This window comes from Orycteropus afer, unplaced genomic scaffold (assembly GCF_000298275.1).
Source record: "Orycteropus afer afer isolate SDZICR_OR568_19922 unplaced genomic scaffold, OryAfe1.0 scaffold01140, whole genome shotgun sequence".
Lineage (NCBI taxonomy): Eukaryota > Metazoa > Chordata > Mammalia > Tubulidentata > Orycteropodidae > Orycteropus > Orycteropus afer.
Genome location: NW_006922727.1, coordinates 168,505 through 180,835, shown reverse-complemented (window position 1 = coordinate 180,835; position 12,331 = coordinate 168,505). Strand labels below are relative to the sequence as shown.

At 47.1% G+C, this 12,331-nt stretch overlaps 1 protein-coding gene across 1 annotated transcript; it reads right to left on the bottom strand.

The window, feature by feature from the left end:
• Positions 1-2,437: 2,437 nt before the first annotated feature.
• AMER1 (APC membrane recruitment protein 1) lies at positions 2,438-5,823 on the bottom strand. Its single transcript, XM_007958812.1, is given in 2 exon segments — positions 2,438-2,565; positions 2,568-5,823. Coding segments are annotated over 2 exon segments (3,384 nt in total).
• Positions 5,824-12,331: the final 6,508 nt, after the last annotated feature.

The window sequence follows — 12,331 nt, the reverse complement described above, 5'->3', positions numbered from 1 at the left end:
CCTTCTCAGAGACAGCACATCTTACTGCCTCCATGCCCTTGAGGCTGGCCATTTACTTTTCTCTTCTTCTTCAGTGGGAGCTGGAGGCTTGTGATGGCTCACTGCCTGATGTGGATGGCACAGTTCACAGGCAGACAGGAGCTCAAGCTGCCCTGAAGGACAAGCAAAGATAGAGAAGGCAAGAGGTGAATTTTCCCCTGTTGCAAAGGCATTTGGTGAGTATTTACTTCCTGCCAAATAATCAAATCAACTTCAGCCCCACTTTCCCTCAGCAACTTTGGTAGGAGGCCAGATGGTAGGAATTTGGGCACATTTTCCTATAATGCGGGGCTTGGGTTAGTAGGGACTTTCTCACCTTTCATATTAGCTCCATGACTGATGTACTTCTTTGCAATGTCAGCCACAATCATCCTGGAGAGTTGGTCTGATTCCCTTGAGGGGTGGTGTTGGTGCCATGAAAACTGCTGTGATGCTTCCAGGGGTGCAGTTTCTTCCATCCAGCTCTGCTGTTTATGGGGATTGGCACTGAGCCAACCCCTATCTGAGAAACGGTGACAAAAACCAGCTCGGACACATTGCCTAGCCAAGGTGCAGTTTGTCCACAAAGTCACCATGATCTACAGAACTAACAACATCTGTTCCCAAGCTATGTCTCAGGAATGGCAAGAACTCTATTGACCACTTCTCTTGACAGGCATGGAAATGGGTGTGGGGTGAGGGCACAAGCAGGAAGAGCAAGAATCGTAAGTTGGGTCAACACATTCAAGCACAAAATGCCCCTTTGTCCATTTCCAATTTTTTAAAAAAATATTTTAAAAGAACCCTCTCATATTGGTGATTAATGAAAGGTTGAGCCTGGCATAATTAGCCTGCTGCAATGTCTTCCTTATAGCAAGATCTTCGCCATTGTTATTTCCAACCTAGTTTAACATGTAACTGCCATGCAAATAAGGGTCCTGCAGCTTGGCAGAGTGAGGGTGAGTCACAGTCTTTTTTCTCAAGAAGCATGGTCCTTTTATGATGCCAAGGATTTGGCTAATTGGAAGATAAAATCTCTTAGAGAGACCAGAACAGCAGCCAAGATGCCTTTGGTATCCTGTCAGGAGTGCAACATGAGCTGTAAGTCAGGCAACCCTGCAGCCTTTACACACTGTCCAAAAGGGCACACAAAACTTAGGGAACTTTTTGCTTGGCAAAGGGGAGCAGTTTTCCATTCTAAGAAGCTAGGTATCCTTGAGTTCTGCAAAGTCTGAAATCCCCTCTCTTGCTGCCTAGGACAAAGAGGCCACATTTTTCTATCCTTTCCCTTGTTATTCTCCTTATTTGCTGTGGACGCATGTGTGCAACTGCTCTACAGGGTTTTCAAGGCTGTGATCTTTCAGCAGCACATTACCAGGTCTTTCTTCCAAGGTGCCTCTGGGTGGACTCGAGCTTCCAACTTTTTTGGCTAGTACTCAAGTGAATATCACACCACCCAATAACTACACATTCCAAAAACCTCAACCCCTACTTCTCTTCTGGTATCTCAATTAAAGAATGTGCTCCTTGTGACGAGATTATGAAAACTTCCTTTTGAGGAAAAAAGGGCCAAAATTCAGAATTATCGGCAACTCAGGCAGCCACAGGTTTAAGAGGAGAAGAAGGAAAAACCCTGTCATTCCATAGCTCAAGACTCTATGGCAGCATCCATGATAGATTTTTATTTGTCTTCTCTTTCCCACTGGAAGAATTTGATCATTCCACTAAGGGGATTAGAGTTTTTGTCTTCAACTTAAACTATGATAGGCCAGGTTAAAAAGCCTCCATCTTGTAATGATGTCAAAGTCCACAGCAATAGGCATTGAGACATATGTGACTTGATCCTTCCTAAGGACATCTAACTGAGACAAACAGATTATAGGTATCTGATGCAATGGTTGCAGCTATGCCAAGGCTAAAGGGAGTGGGGGTAGGAAGAATCTGTACCATAATTTATAACAGCAAAAATATCCCCCATCCCTGAGTGGGAGGCAGTGCCTGTGCAGACCTGGCTGCTCATCAGTGGTCCATGATACACTTGGGGGTGGTGGTGGAGGTGTGGTGATGCCAAGAGTTTAGCCTATGTCAAGGATGCACACTATATACATAATCACTAACTCAGCAACTGGAATAGGAACAAAATCACAGCATCCCAAACCCTGACTGGGTCATAAGAATAAACCCCAAAAGCAAAATTTGGAGTGCAGCAGCAGCCTCTCTGAGCAAATGTACCCAAGCCAAACATGGCCACAGATGGCAGAAAGGGGAAGTGGGAAAACAAAGGCAAAAACTCATAGGAGCTTTCCTTAGTCAAAAGGATTTTCAACTTAAACAGAAATCTCCACCCTCCTACCCCTCTGCCCAACCCCTGATTCTCACATGCTCAGGCCCTATGCCACTACTCTGCAATTGACGATGACTACTCAGCTAAGTTTCCATTCAAGACAGTGGAGGAGTAGCTGGTGGAGAGGGAGGCACCTTGCTTGGCCCTCTCCTTTGACAGGTCAAGGCTGGAAACCCCATAGTGAATGGACTGAGGCTTGGGGGCTCAGGCAGGATCCTGAGCAGCTGAGGGATGTCATGGGTGATATCCAAAGACTTGGCTTGGGACAGAGAGCTGGAGCTGAAGACTTTGGAACTAGCAGAGCAATTGGGCAGCAATATATCTTGTGGCCTCACCCTTACATTCTGAGAGATCTGTGAATGAGGATTATAACAAGGGCTCATGGGTAGGGGTAGGTGTGAAGGCCGAGCTAGCTGAGGCCCAGATACTCGGGATGCCCTTGGCTCTGGCCCTGGTACAGGCAGAGACAATGACATTGCCATAGGAGGTATACAACAGGCTGTCTGCTCATATGGAGACAAGTTGGAAGGCCTATCCAACTGATTAGGGTTTATCCAGGCAGGGCCTGGTCCCACTGCTAAAGGAAAGGGAGCCCAAGTAGACCAGTCATAGGCCCCTGGGGGCTCAGTATAGAGGGACAGGGGACTGTCTCGGCCCCCTTCTCCCTCCTCCTCCTCTTCTTCATCTGACTCTTCCTGCTGGACCTGAAGCTCATCAGACTCCATGTAGCCCTGGGCCAGGTGGGAATTGGAAAGCTCCAATTCTAGGGTCTCTGCAGTGTCGAGGGAGCGGCTTCTTCTGTTGAGAGCCATGGTAGCAGGTGGAGGCTGAGAGCGCATGCCAGGCAGTCCCAAGTATCGAGGGAGGCTGCTTACACCCCAAGGCAAGCCTTGGTGGAATCGGCTGCAGTAGTTGTTGAAGGTGTGTTTCTGGTAGTAGCCCATTGTGAAAGCTTCCAAGGAGGCTGCAAGGTCTTCATCACTGTGGAACTCAGGATTCTCTTCACACTCACCTTCCCCATCCCTTTCCACATCAGCAATGTCAAAGGTCACCATGGGAGGAAGCTCAGGGAGGTTTTGAGTGAAAGATGAGTCAGAATCAGAGCTGCAGGACATGCTGGAAAAGAGGTTCCCATTGCTGGTGAAGTCCACCAGGGCCTGTGAGAAACTCACAGTGACATTCCCTTCTTTCTCAACCTCCTCTTCTTCTGGTTCCTCAGGAGGTGAGTAAGTAGGGTAGGCCCTTCTGGGAGACCCTCCAAAATTTGCTTCTTGCATGTCTGGCTCAAACATGGCATCACTCTGGAAAAGCTGCATCAGGCAGGTACTTTGATCTTTCTTGGAGCAGGTTCCTTCAAAACGCTTCTCCAGGGGACGGAAGTCCCTCCAGTCTGGCTCACTGCTTGCAGTGGCAGGGAAAACTGAGGTGGTTCCATGGTGGGAAGTCTGAGATATCCCTGATGCCCCTGCCACCAGGCCCATCACTGATGGGCCTAAGGGCCTCATCTGATACTCCATGATGGGCTTCTCCTGCTGGGCCAAGGTCTCTTGGGCTTGAGCCTCTCGAACATGGGCCTCTCGGGCACAGGCCTCCCTGGCATGGGCTTCTAGCATATGAACCTCTCTGGCATGGGCCTCACGGGCTTGGGCCTCTTTAGCATAGACCTCTTGGGTTAGGATCTCTCTGGTATGAGCTTCCCTGGTGTGGGCCTCCTTGACATAAGCCTCATGAGCATGTGCCTCCTGGGCCTCAAGTTGTTCCCGCCGAAGTTCCCAATACAACAACTGTTTCTGGATAGTCACTAGCCTTTCCTCCTCTGTCTCCATTGCCCCAGGTGGCCGGGAGGAAGAGAAGGGCTCAAAGTCCAAGAAAGGATCAAACATTTCAGAGCTGCAACCATGGAGGTCGTAAAGGCAGTCATCTCCAGGTGGAGAATTCTCAAGACTGTCATCTAGCTCATAGAACTCATAAAGGGCATCTCCACTGTAGCTGTCTCGGGGAAGGCAATCCCTGTGGACAAGTCCCAGGGTCTCAGCTGAATCATCCTCAAATCCAGGTGTGGTCGAGTCATAATAACCTTCATCACTATTGGGGGCAGATTCTTGCTGGTCACTCTGAGGAGTCAAAAGGTCCCCAGGGGCTAGTCCAGGATAAGACCGAACTTGGTCAAGGAGCATATAGCTATGGTCGCCTGGGGATGTGGTGGAATGATAGCCCAAGTTCAGGTTGGGCCTTGGGTACATCTGGGCACTTGCCCACAGATATGCTTCATCATCATCTTCCTCTTTTACCTCTTCTTCTTCCTCTTCTAATTCCACCTCCTCTTCCTCTTCCTCATCTGGTAAGGCCATCTCCTCCCCACCTCCTTGGTAAGTAACTAGGCAGGAACTTCGCTTGGTCCCATCTCGGTTGGCCCTCTGGCCCCCAGAGGCCATGCTATCTGTCATGCTATCCATGTCTTGTTCAGCTATGATGTCCCCACAACCTGTCAGTGAGTCAAAACTCTTCAGGGATGTGACATCACCAAACAAGAGGCTCAGCTGATACCCTACAGGGCCACTGGATGGATTTACCTCTCTTGTCACCATCTTGTCTCCTGTTTCTGGACTTTGGGGTTCCTCAGGGTCACTGGTCTTAGGGACAGGTTTGAGCTGCACTAGTGCTGAAGCACAGACATCTATGTTTTTTTCTGGATCTCTACAGGTTGTCTTCTCAGTAACTGGTAGAGAAGATTCTGGTGTTGGAGAAACTTTTGACCCAGAGGCATCCTGAAATTTGGAATCTTCCTTGCTTGAGGCTTGGAGGGTCTCATCAGAATGAAGCAGAGGAGCTGACCTCACATGCTCATGAGGCCTGGCTCTGGTCCCCTCAGGCACCTTGACCACTGGTTCACTTTGCTCAATCCCAGTGATCTTGCTTTTTCGGTGACGGCGGATACTGCTGAAAAATCCTTTCAGGCCTTTCTTTGGCTTAAATACAGAGGGGACCTTCTCAGCCTCAGCCTTCTCTATGGCTCTAGGCACAGACATCTTACATCTGGAACCTGTCTCCAAAGCCCCATGGGCACTTTGGGAGCTGGAAAGTGTAGAAGGTGATTCAGGCAAAGGTAGGGTGAGGTCAGTTCCCTCACTGGCAGCATCTTCAGGGCCACAGACTGATTCACTCAAGCCATCATGGGTTTTGCTCATGCTGAGACCTTTCCTGGAGCTGCCTTTTCCAGAACCTTTGCTTCGTCCCCCACCAAAAAAACTAGGCAGGGTACAGATGCCCTTTTTGCCACCAAAGAGTTTCATGGCAGTTTTCTTCAACCTACCTGGGCCAGATAAGGGTGGCTCTGACACTGGCCCTTCCCTTGCCTCAGCTACCTTGTTCTTGGCTGCTTTTGCTGCCCCTTGGGTCTGGGTGTCCCCAAAGGCTGCCACTCCCTTATCTTGAGCAGCTTCATCCTTTCGGGTCTCCATGGTGATGGGGACAACTCAGGCACTCTCTGGAAATTCAGCCTCAGGCTTCTTGGCACTATTATAACATCATCAGTCAGGAAGCACCATAGGTGGGTCTGGAGGAGATGAGAGAGACAAAGACAGAAAGACAGATACTAGTGAGCAAACTGGGTTTACTTTCACAGGTGTCTGTTGTCTCAGGCTTGAGTGGAAACAGAGAAAGTAAAGAAAAATATGGGGGAAATCTTAATCCATTCCATATGTTTTGCTTGCTGGCCAAAGCTAGGAGCCAAAGCAGCAAAATTCTACACTGAGAAACAGGCAACCATCACCCCCACTCCTTCACTGGATTCCCTTTTTTCTGGCCATCTTAAGCTTTGGGGATCACTGAGCAGGGCAGGGAAAACTGCAGATGTGTGAAAGGCCTAGTGGGATTATCGAAGGGAGTCTTTCAGGGGGGCCATGGAAACCTGGAGGGAGGCCGGTTCTGACATCACAGAAGTTTTGAAAAGCATCTAGCAGTCCTCACTGGTCTCTGCCAACTCCAGGCCTCGATTTCAGATTAGCTTTGGCTCTTGTTGACATTTTTCTTAGGGCTGGGAAGAAAAGTAGACCTGATGTGTCATCTTTTCCCCGAGCGTTTACTAAACTATTGTTAGGGCCATGTTCAGATCTTTAGAACCCCAAAGTAGGAGCCTCACACTTCTGGGCAACAATTGAGGATCAGAAAAGGCAGGTGGTGGCCTCAGCCAAGGAACTTAACCTTTCTAGGCTTCAGTCTCTTCTATACAAGTGGCCTACCAATTACTCCCCCTTATAAGGGTTATGTGATAGCGGGCCTAGGTCAGACTTTCAATTGACTGTCCTGCTGGGAAGGGATTTTAATGCTGCCCATGACAACTTGAACCCCAAATTTCTACTTTAGAGCCACGATGTAGGCTTTTTCTCTTCCCCTCCTCTCCCCTCCTTCCCCTCCCTTCCCCTCATATTTTGGTCCCCATATACCTCCCAAAGTACACAGGGAACTTCTTGAAGGCAAGACCCTACATAATTCATGGCTCTGGCCTGGGACACAGGCTTTTGATAGATATTTAAACAACCAAACCTGGGGCAGGGCACACCTCCTCATATAAGTTCCAGATTCTGCAAACATCAAAATGCTATAAGAAAAAAAAAAAAAACTCACTGCTGTCGAGTTGGTTCCAACTCATAGAGACTCCCCGCCTTGGGTTTCTGAGGTGGTATTTCTACGGAAGTAGATTGTTCATCTTCCTTCCAAGGAGTGGCTGGTTGGTTTGAACCACCAGCCTTCTAGTTACCAGTCAAATGCTTTAGGCAGTACACCACCAAAGATAGAATAAAAAGAAGTGCTAGCCACCACCCACTTCAACAGATGCCCTATGCCAAAATTTGGTGTATAAAAGTGGTGTCACTTACCATTGTGCTCCCAACAGACAGGGAGAGTGTGGGTGGGGGAAGGGAGACAGAACAGTTGCTGGGTGCCGAAGAAACTTCCCCGGAGCAGCTGCCCAGCACATCAGCCTTGTGATTTCTTGTCATAGCAATAAGACAGAATACATTCACCTGCAGTGGATGACTGTAGACCAGCAGTGGTGGTAGAAGCAGGCTGGCACTCAGCCTCAGACCTCATTAGAGGAGCCCCTTCTGGAGGCGTTGGTCCTATTTTGCAAACATTAATTTTATACCTGATTCTTTTCTTGGTTTGACACTTGAATCATCAGTGTTATACAAGCTTCCAACTAGAGCATTCTGCAGAACTGAATATCAAAAGTAGAGTAAAATAATGGCTGGGTATCCAGAAAAGAAAGAAAAAGGAAAAGCTCATCTGCAGAGATATGCATTACTATTTGATCAAGTTACGAGTTTTTCTGAGTGGGTCATATTTTTACAATGCATTGTTGAGGATCAACTTAGTCCAGCCCTGCAATTGATAAATTCCACAATGGACAACTCTCCCACCACACACAATCATACATATACACATTATCACCCACAGTCCACCACTCATGGGAAAAGGGGCCCTATCATTTATCTAAGGGTCTCTGGTGGTGTTTTGGTTAAGGCATTTGTCCACTAACCAAAAGGTCTCAAAACCCACCAGCTGCTCCATGGAAGAAAGATGAGGCAGTTTGCTTCTGTAAAGATTTACAGCCTTGGAAACCCCAATGGGGATCACTAGGAGCCAGAATTGACTTGGTGGCAGTGAGTTTTGTTTTGTTTTGTTTTTGATCATTTATCTAAATACCATTTTCCACAGCACAGATGTTTTACTCTAGGCCTGAAATTCTTGGCAGGGTTGTCATAATGGTGTTGGGCATGGACGAGTTGGGGTGGTAGTAGTGAATTTCTTTGTGAAATTGTATTCCCCTCTGTGGAATTCATGATACAAACCTTTCCAGAACATTCTGTAAGTAATAGGCACTGACCTCAGCATTTCAGGTCAGGCCAAGAAGGGGGTACCCCTAGATCTTGATTTTAGGGACCTCAGAGGCTAGCAGGGGGGTAGAGTTCTATATGTAACAGTCTGAAGGCACAGTGAGCAACAGGCTTAAAAAATAGCACCAGTTATTTCTTAAACTGTGTGGTGGGTATCATTCTTTATATTTTATTAATGTATCTCAGGATAAATTAGAAAGGAAGAAAGACATTCAGCATATGGGGCTCAGAAAAGGTGCCTTGATGAGAAGACATTTAATCTAGTCCTCATCAGACAGGAGGGAGTAAAAATGGTACTGGGATTTTAGGGAGAGAATGAATGAGACTAGTAAGTGTGCCTGAGTGTTTCCTTTAAGGAAAACCTAAGGGGGGCAAGCAGACATCCTTGTGAATCAAAGCCTGACTTGTCCTAGCGGTTTTAAGGATGGAGTTCCTCGGAACAGAGGAATTAGGTAAATTGAATCACAAAATTAGGTGAATTGAATTGAATCATATGGCTGTTTTAAAGATCCATGATGCCCCCAGATGGAAGGTAGTCCCTTTGGAAGGAGCTATAGGCCACAGAGCTGGAGTCCAGGCCATGCCAGCTCATGTCTGTCAAAGGACCCATGTGTGTCCAAGTACTTATGAAATGAAGATAAAACTAGGTCTTCTACCTAGTCACAACTTCCCAGTCCACTGTGGTATGGTGAGAATAAGATATGACAATAGACAGCAAAAGCACTTTGTAAACTATAAAGTGCAGTACAAATGTGAAATATTAGCATTATTTTTATTATTACCCCTTCCAGGTAAGATCCCAGTTTCTTAGGAAATAGAAGACCATGGGTAAAAGGTGGTTTATTTGGGAAAGCCATTCACTGGGTGGAGAGCTTGAGGTATCACATAATTTGACCCACACTGGGGCATGGGGAGGGTGTCAAGTATAAGGAGATTTTCAAGATACGTGTACGCATTTATACAATGTTCTCTGCTAAGGGAAGTTTAAAAAGCCCCCTCTGTGTATGTGATAAAGGTAGGGTGAATGAGGTATGCTTGTGTCCCTGAGACTGAGATTCTCTCCCACAAGCTAAGGCCCTACTCCTACTAGGTCAAGGGTCATCTCTGCCAGCAAGGACCAAACTTAAAACTGTGCTGTCTTCCATGCCCTGGCCTTGCCCTTCCAAGGGCTATGTCCCCCCACAGCACTCATAGGGATATCCTGTGTCTTCCAAGACACTGGGGAGGAGGATAGCAGGGGTGACCCATAGATGGAAGCCCCCTAGCCTTGCCCCAACTAGCCACATCTGGCCCAAGCCCCTTCTCCACACTCCTTACTACCCTTCACCCTGTCCAAAAACTCTCCTTCCTCAATGGGCTATGCTACCTTTACTTGGGGCCAAAGACTTCACTGGCCAGAAGTAGGACAGAAGGTGAAGGTGACAGCAAGGGACCAACTCCATGCCTCTCCCAGGCTAAAGCTGTTTTCCCTAGGGGATCCCACCAAGAATATGGTCTTACCAAATTCAGGGTCCCTCAACCCTCAGGTTTCTCAACCAGTATGGCTGTGTAAGTCTCAGGTGGACAAGTTCCTTGGTCCCTGGTAGGGGTCACTTGCTGGCTGTGGAAATCATGGCAGGAAATGGACTGTAGTGGAAAATTCTAGGACCATCCCAGCTCCAAGAGCCAGCATCAGTCTATTCTGGGGTCAGTGAAAGGCTGGTTACTAAGGGCAGAGCTTCTTCCTCCTTCTCTCCCCTCATAACACAAGCAGGAGACCAAGTCACTAACCTACCCCAGGGACTCTTCTCAGGGAGAAGGAAAAAACTGCAGCATGAGACTTGCACATTCTGCTCCCAGGCCAGTTTCCTGGGGCCAGCTCAGCCAATGTAAAGATGGCTGAGTTCAGAGAAGGAGAAAGTTTGGATTTATGTAGCTGCTATATTCCTTGGAAGGAAGATGGGGCAATCTACTTCCATAGTGATACTGCCTCGGCAACCCAAGGAGGGGTCGCTATGAGTTGGGTCTGACTCGATGGCACATAACAACAATAAATAGAGGCCTGGTCTCAAAGAGCCTCAGCTCCCTAGGCTGCTTCCAAGCAGTCTTTCTGGAGTCAAGCTCACTTGGGGACCCATTCTGCCCTTGTGTATGATGGGGTGGGGTGAATGAGAAAGGAGCAGTGAAGATGAGGAGTCCACCCAACACACACACCAAGAGAAGCCTCCTATTGTGTTCATTGTACTCAGCTCTGTTTAGCTGGGGGAAATCTTACAAATAATTTAACATGTCTAAACCTCAGTTTCCTTAAATAGTCTTGAATTTGGCTATTGAGAGCACCTACTTCTTAAGGGTATTGTAAAAAGCAAAAGCGATGTATAAACCAAAACCAAACTCACTACCTTAGAGTTAAGTCTATTTTGACCCATAGCGCCCCCTCCTTGAATTTCCAAGGCGGTATCTTTATGGAAGTAGATTACCCAGTCTTCCTTCTAAGGAGTGGCTGGTGGGTTTGAAACATTAGCCTTCTGGTTAGCACTCAAATGCCTTAGGCACTACACCACCAGAGCCCCTAAACCAATGTATATGAAATACCAAATAAAATACATTAATAGCAGAGGATCAAAAACATTATGGCAACTAACTTCTATTAATATTTTTTTCAACCTATAGTTGGACTATCTCTAGAAGTAAAACCACCTTAGTCAGCATCCTCTCAAGGGCTCTATGGGCCCCTACATAAGGCAACAAACCACCTTGGGCCTCAGTTTCCCAAACTGGTAAGTGTCTAGTCTTCTTACAGGAGTCTTTAGTTGCTCATTTAGCCAACATTTGATATTCAGGGACCCAAAATATTACAATGATTCAGCTCCTAGCTAACAGCTATGGATTTCCTAGGAATTTCAACTAGTCAGATTCCCTCGCCCAGTCCAAGAAGGTAAAAAATTTAAACTCAGCTGAAACTTCCAATATCAAAAGAAATATGAATTAACAGATATCCTTCACCCACTCAGGGTCCTTACTGGCACTCCCTACTCTCAACTTCCCATTTGTATTTACCACCAACCCTTTAATCAGGTCTAGTTGGGAGCTGTGGTAGCATAGTGCCTGAGGCATTTGACTGCTAACCAGAAGGCTGGTGGTTCAAACCCACCAGCCACTCCTTGGAAGGAAGGGTGGACAATCTACTTCCATAGTGATACTGCCTCAGAAACCCAAGGAGGGGATGCTATGAGTTGGATCCAACTGGATGGCTGTGACTTTTTTGTTTTTGTTTTTTATTTGTTTTAGTTGGGATGATAATGCCTTGTCACAAAGGCAGAGACTGTCAGGTCAGGCTTGAGAAAAAATTTGAGCAACGTCACTCAGTGGGATGGTGACAGCCACACAAGCTCTTATATGTCTTAATTTCCAATTTCATGCCTTTCTGCTTTGCTGTGCTAGTCTTCAATCAAATGAAGAATGCATAGAGCAAGGACTGCGCAGGTTCCCCTCACACCTGCAAGAGCTATCACCTCTCCCTCCCATCCCACCCCATTTTCAGCCAAACTGAGCCTTTTCAGTGCTCACTTGTTGCAACTGAATTGGCCCCATGTAGCACATTCCAGAAAAGCTGGTGATTTCAGAATCCAGGGGCTGCCAATTCAGTCTGTGGCTGTTCATCATCAGCAGAAAATAATTTTGGTCATGAAAAGGTTAAAGGCTGTTGCTCAGCAGCAGCATACCACCATCAGTCCCAAAACTGTGGAGCAAGACCCCTTTTCCTTGCGGGATAAGTTTCAGTGGCCTCAAAAAAAGGTTCAAATAAAAACCTGACAATAGGATGGAGACAAAGATGCAGAATTTGAGCTATTGTTTAAGACAATGACCTCTTAGATGATCTGGAATTAAGTTACACATTTCTAAAGCCTACAGACAAGGTCATCTGTAAAAACCATTTCTTTTGGGCTGATGGAAGAGTTGTGCTGTGAAGCTGTAGAGGCTACTGCCAGACACCCACCCAAGCTACCTCTGCAGCTACTCTTCCCCTAATCTGAAACCTTCCTGCTGATGGGATAGTTCTGCTCAAGGGGGCATTCCACCAACTCCAGAT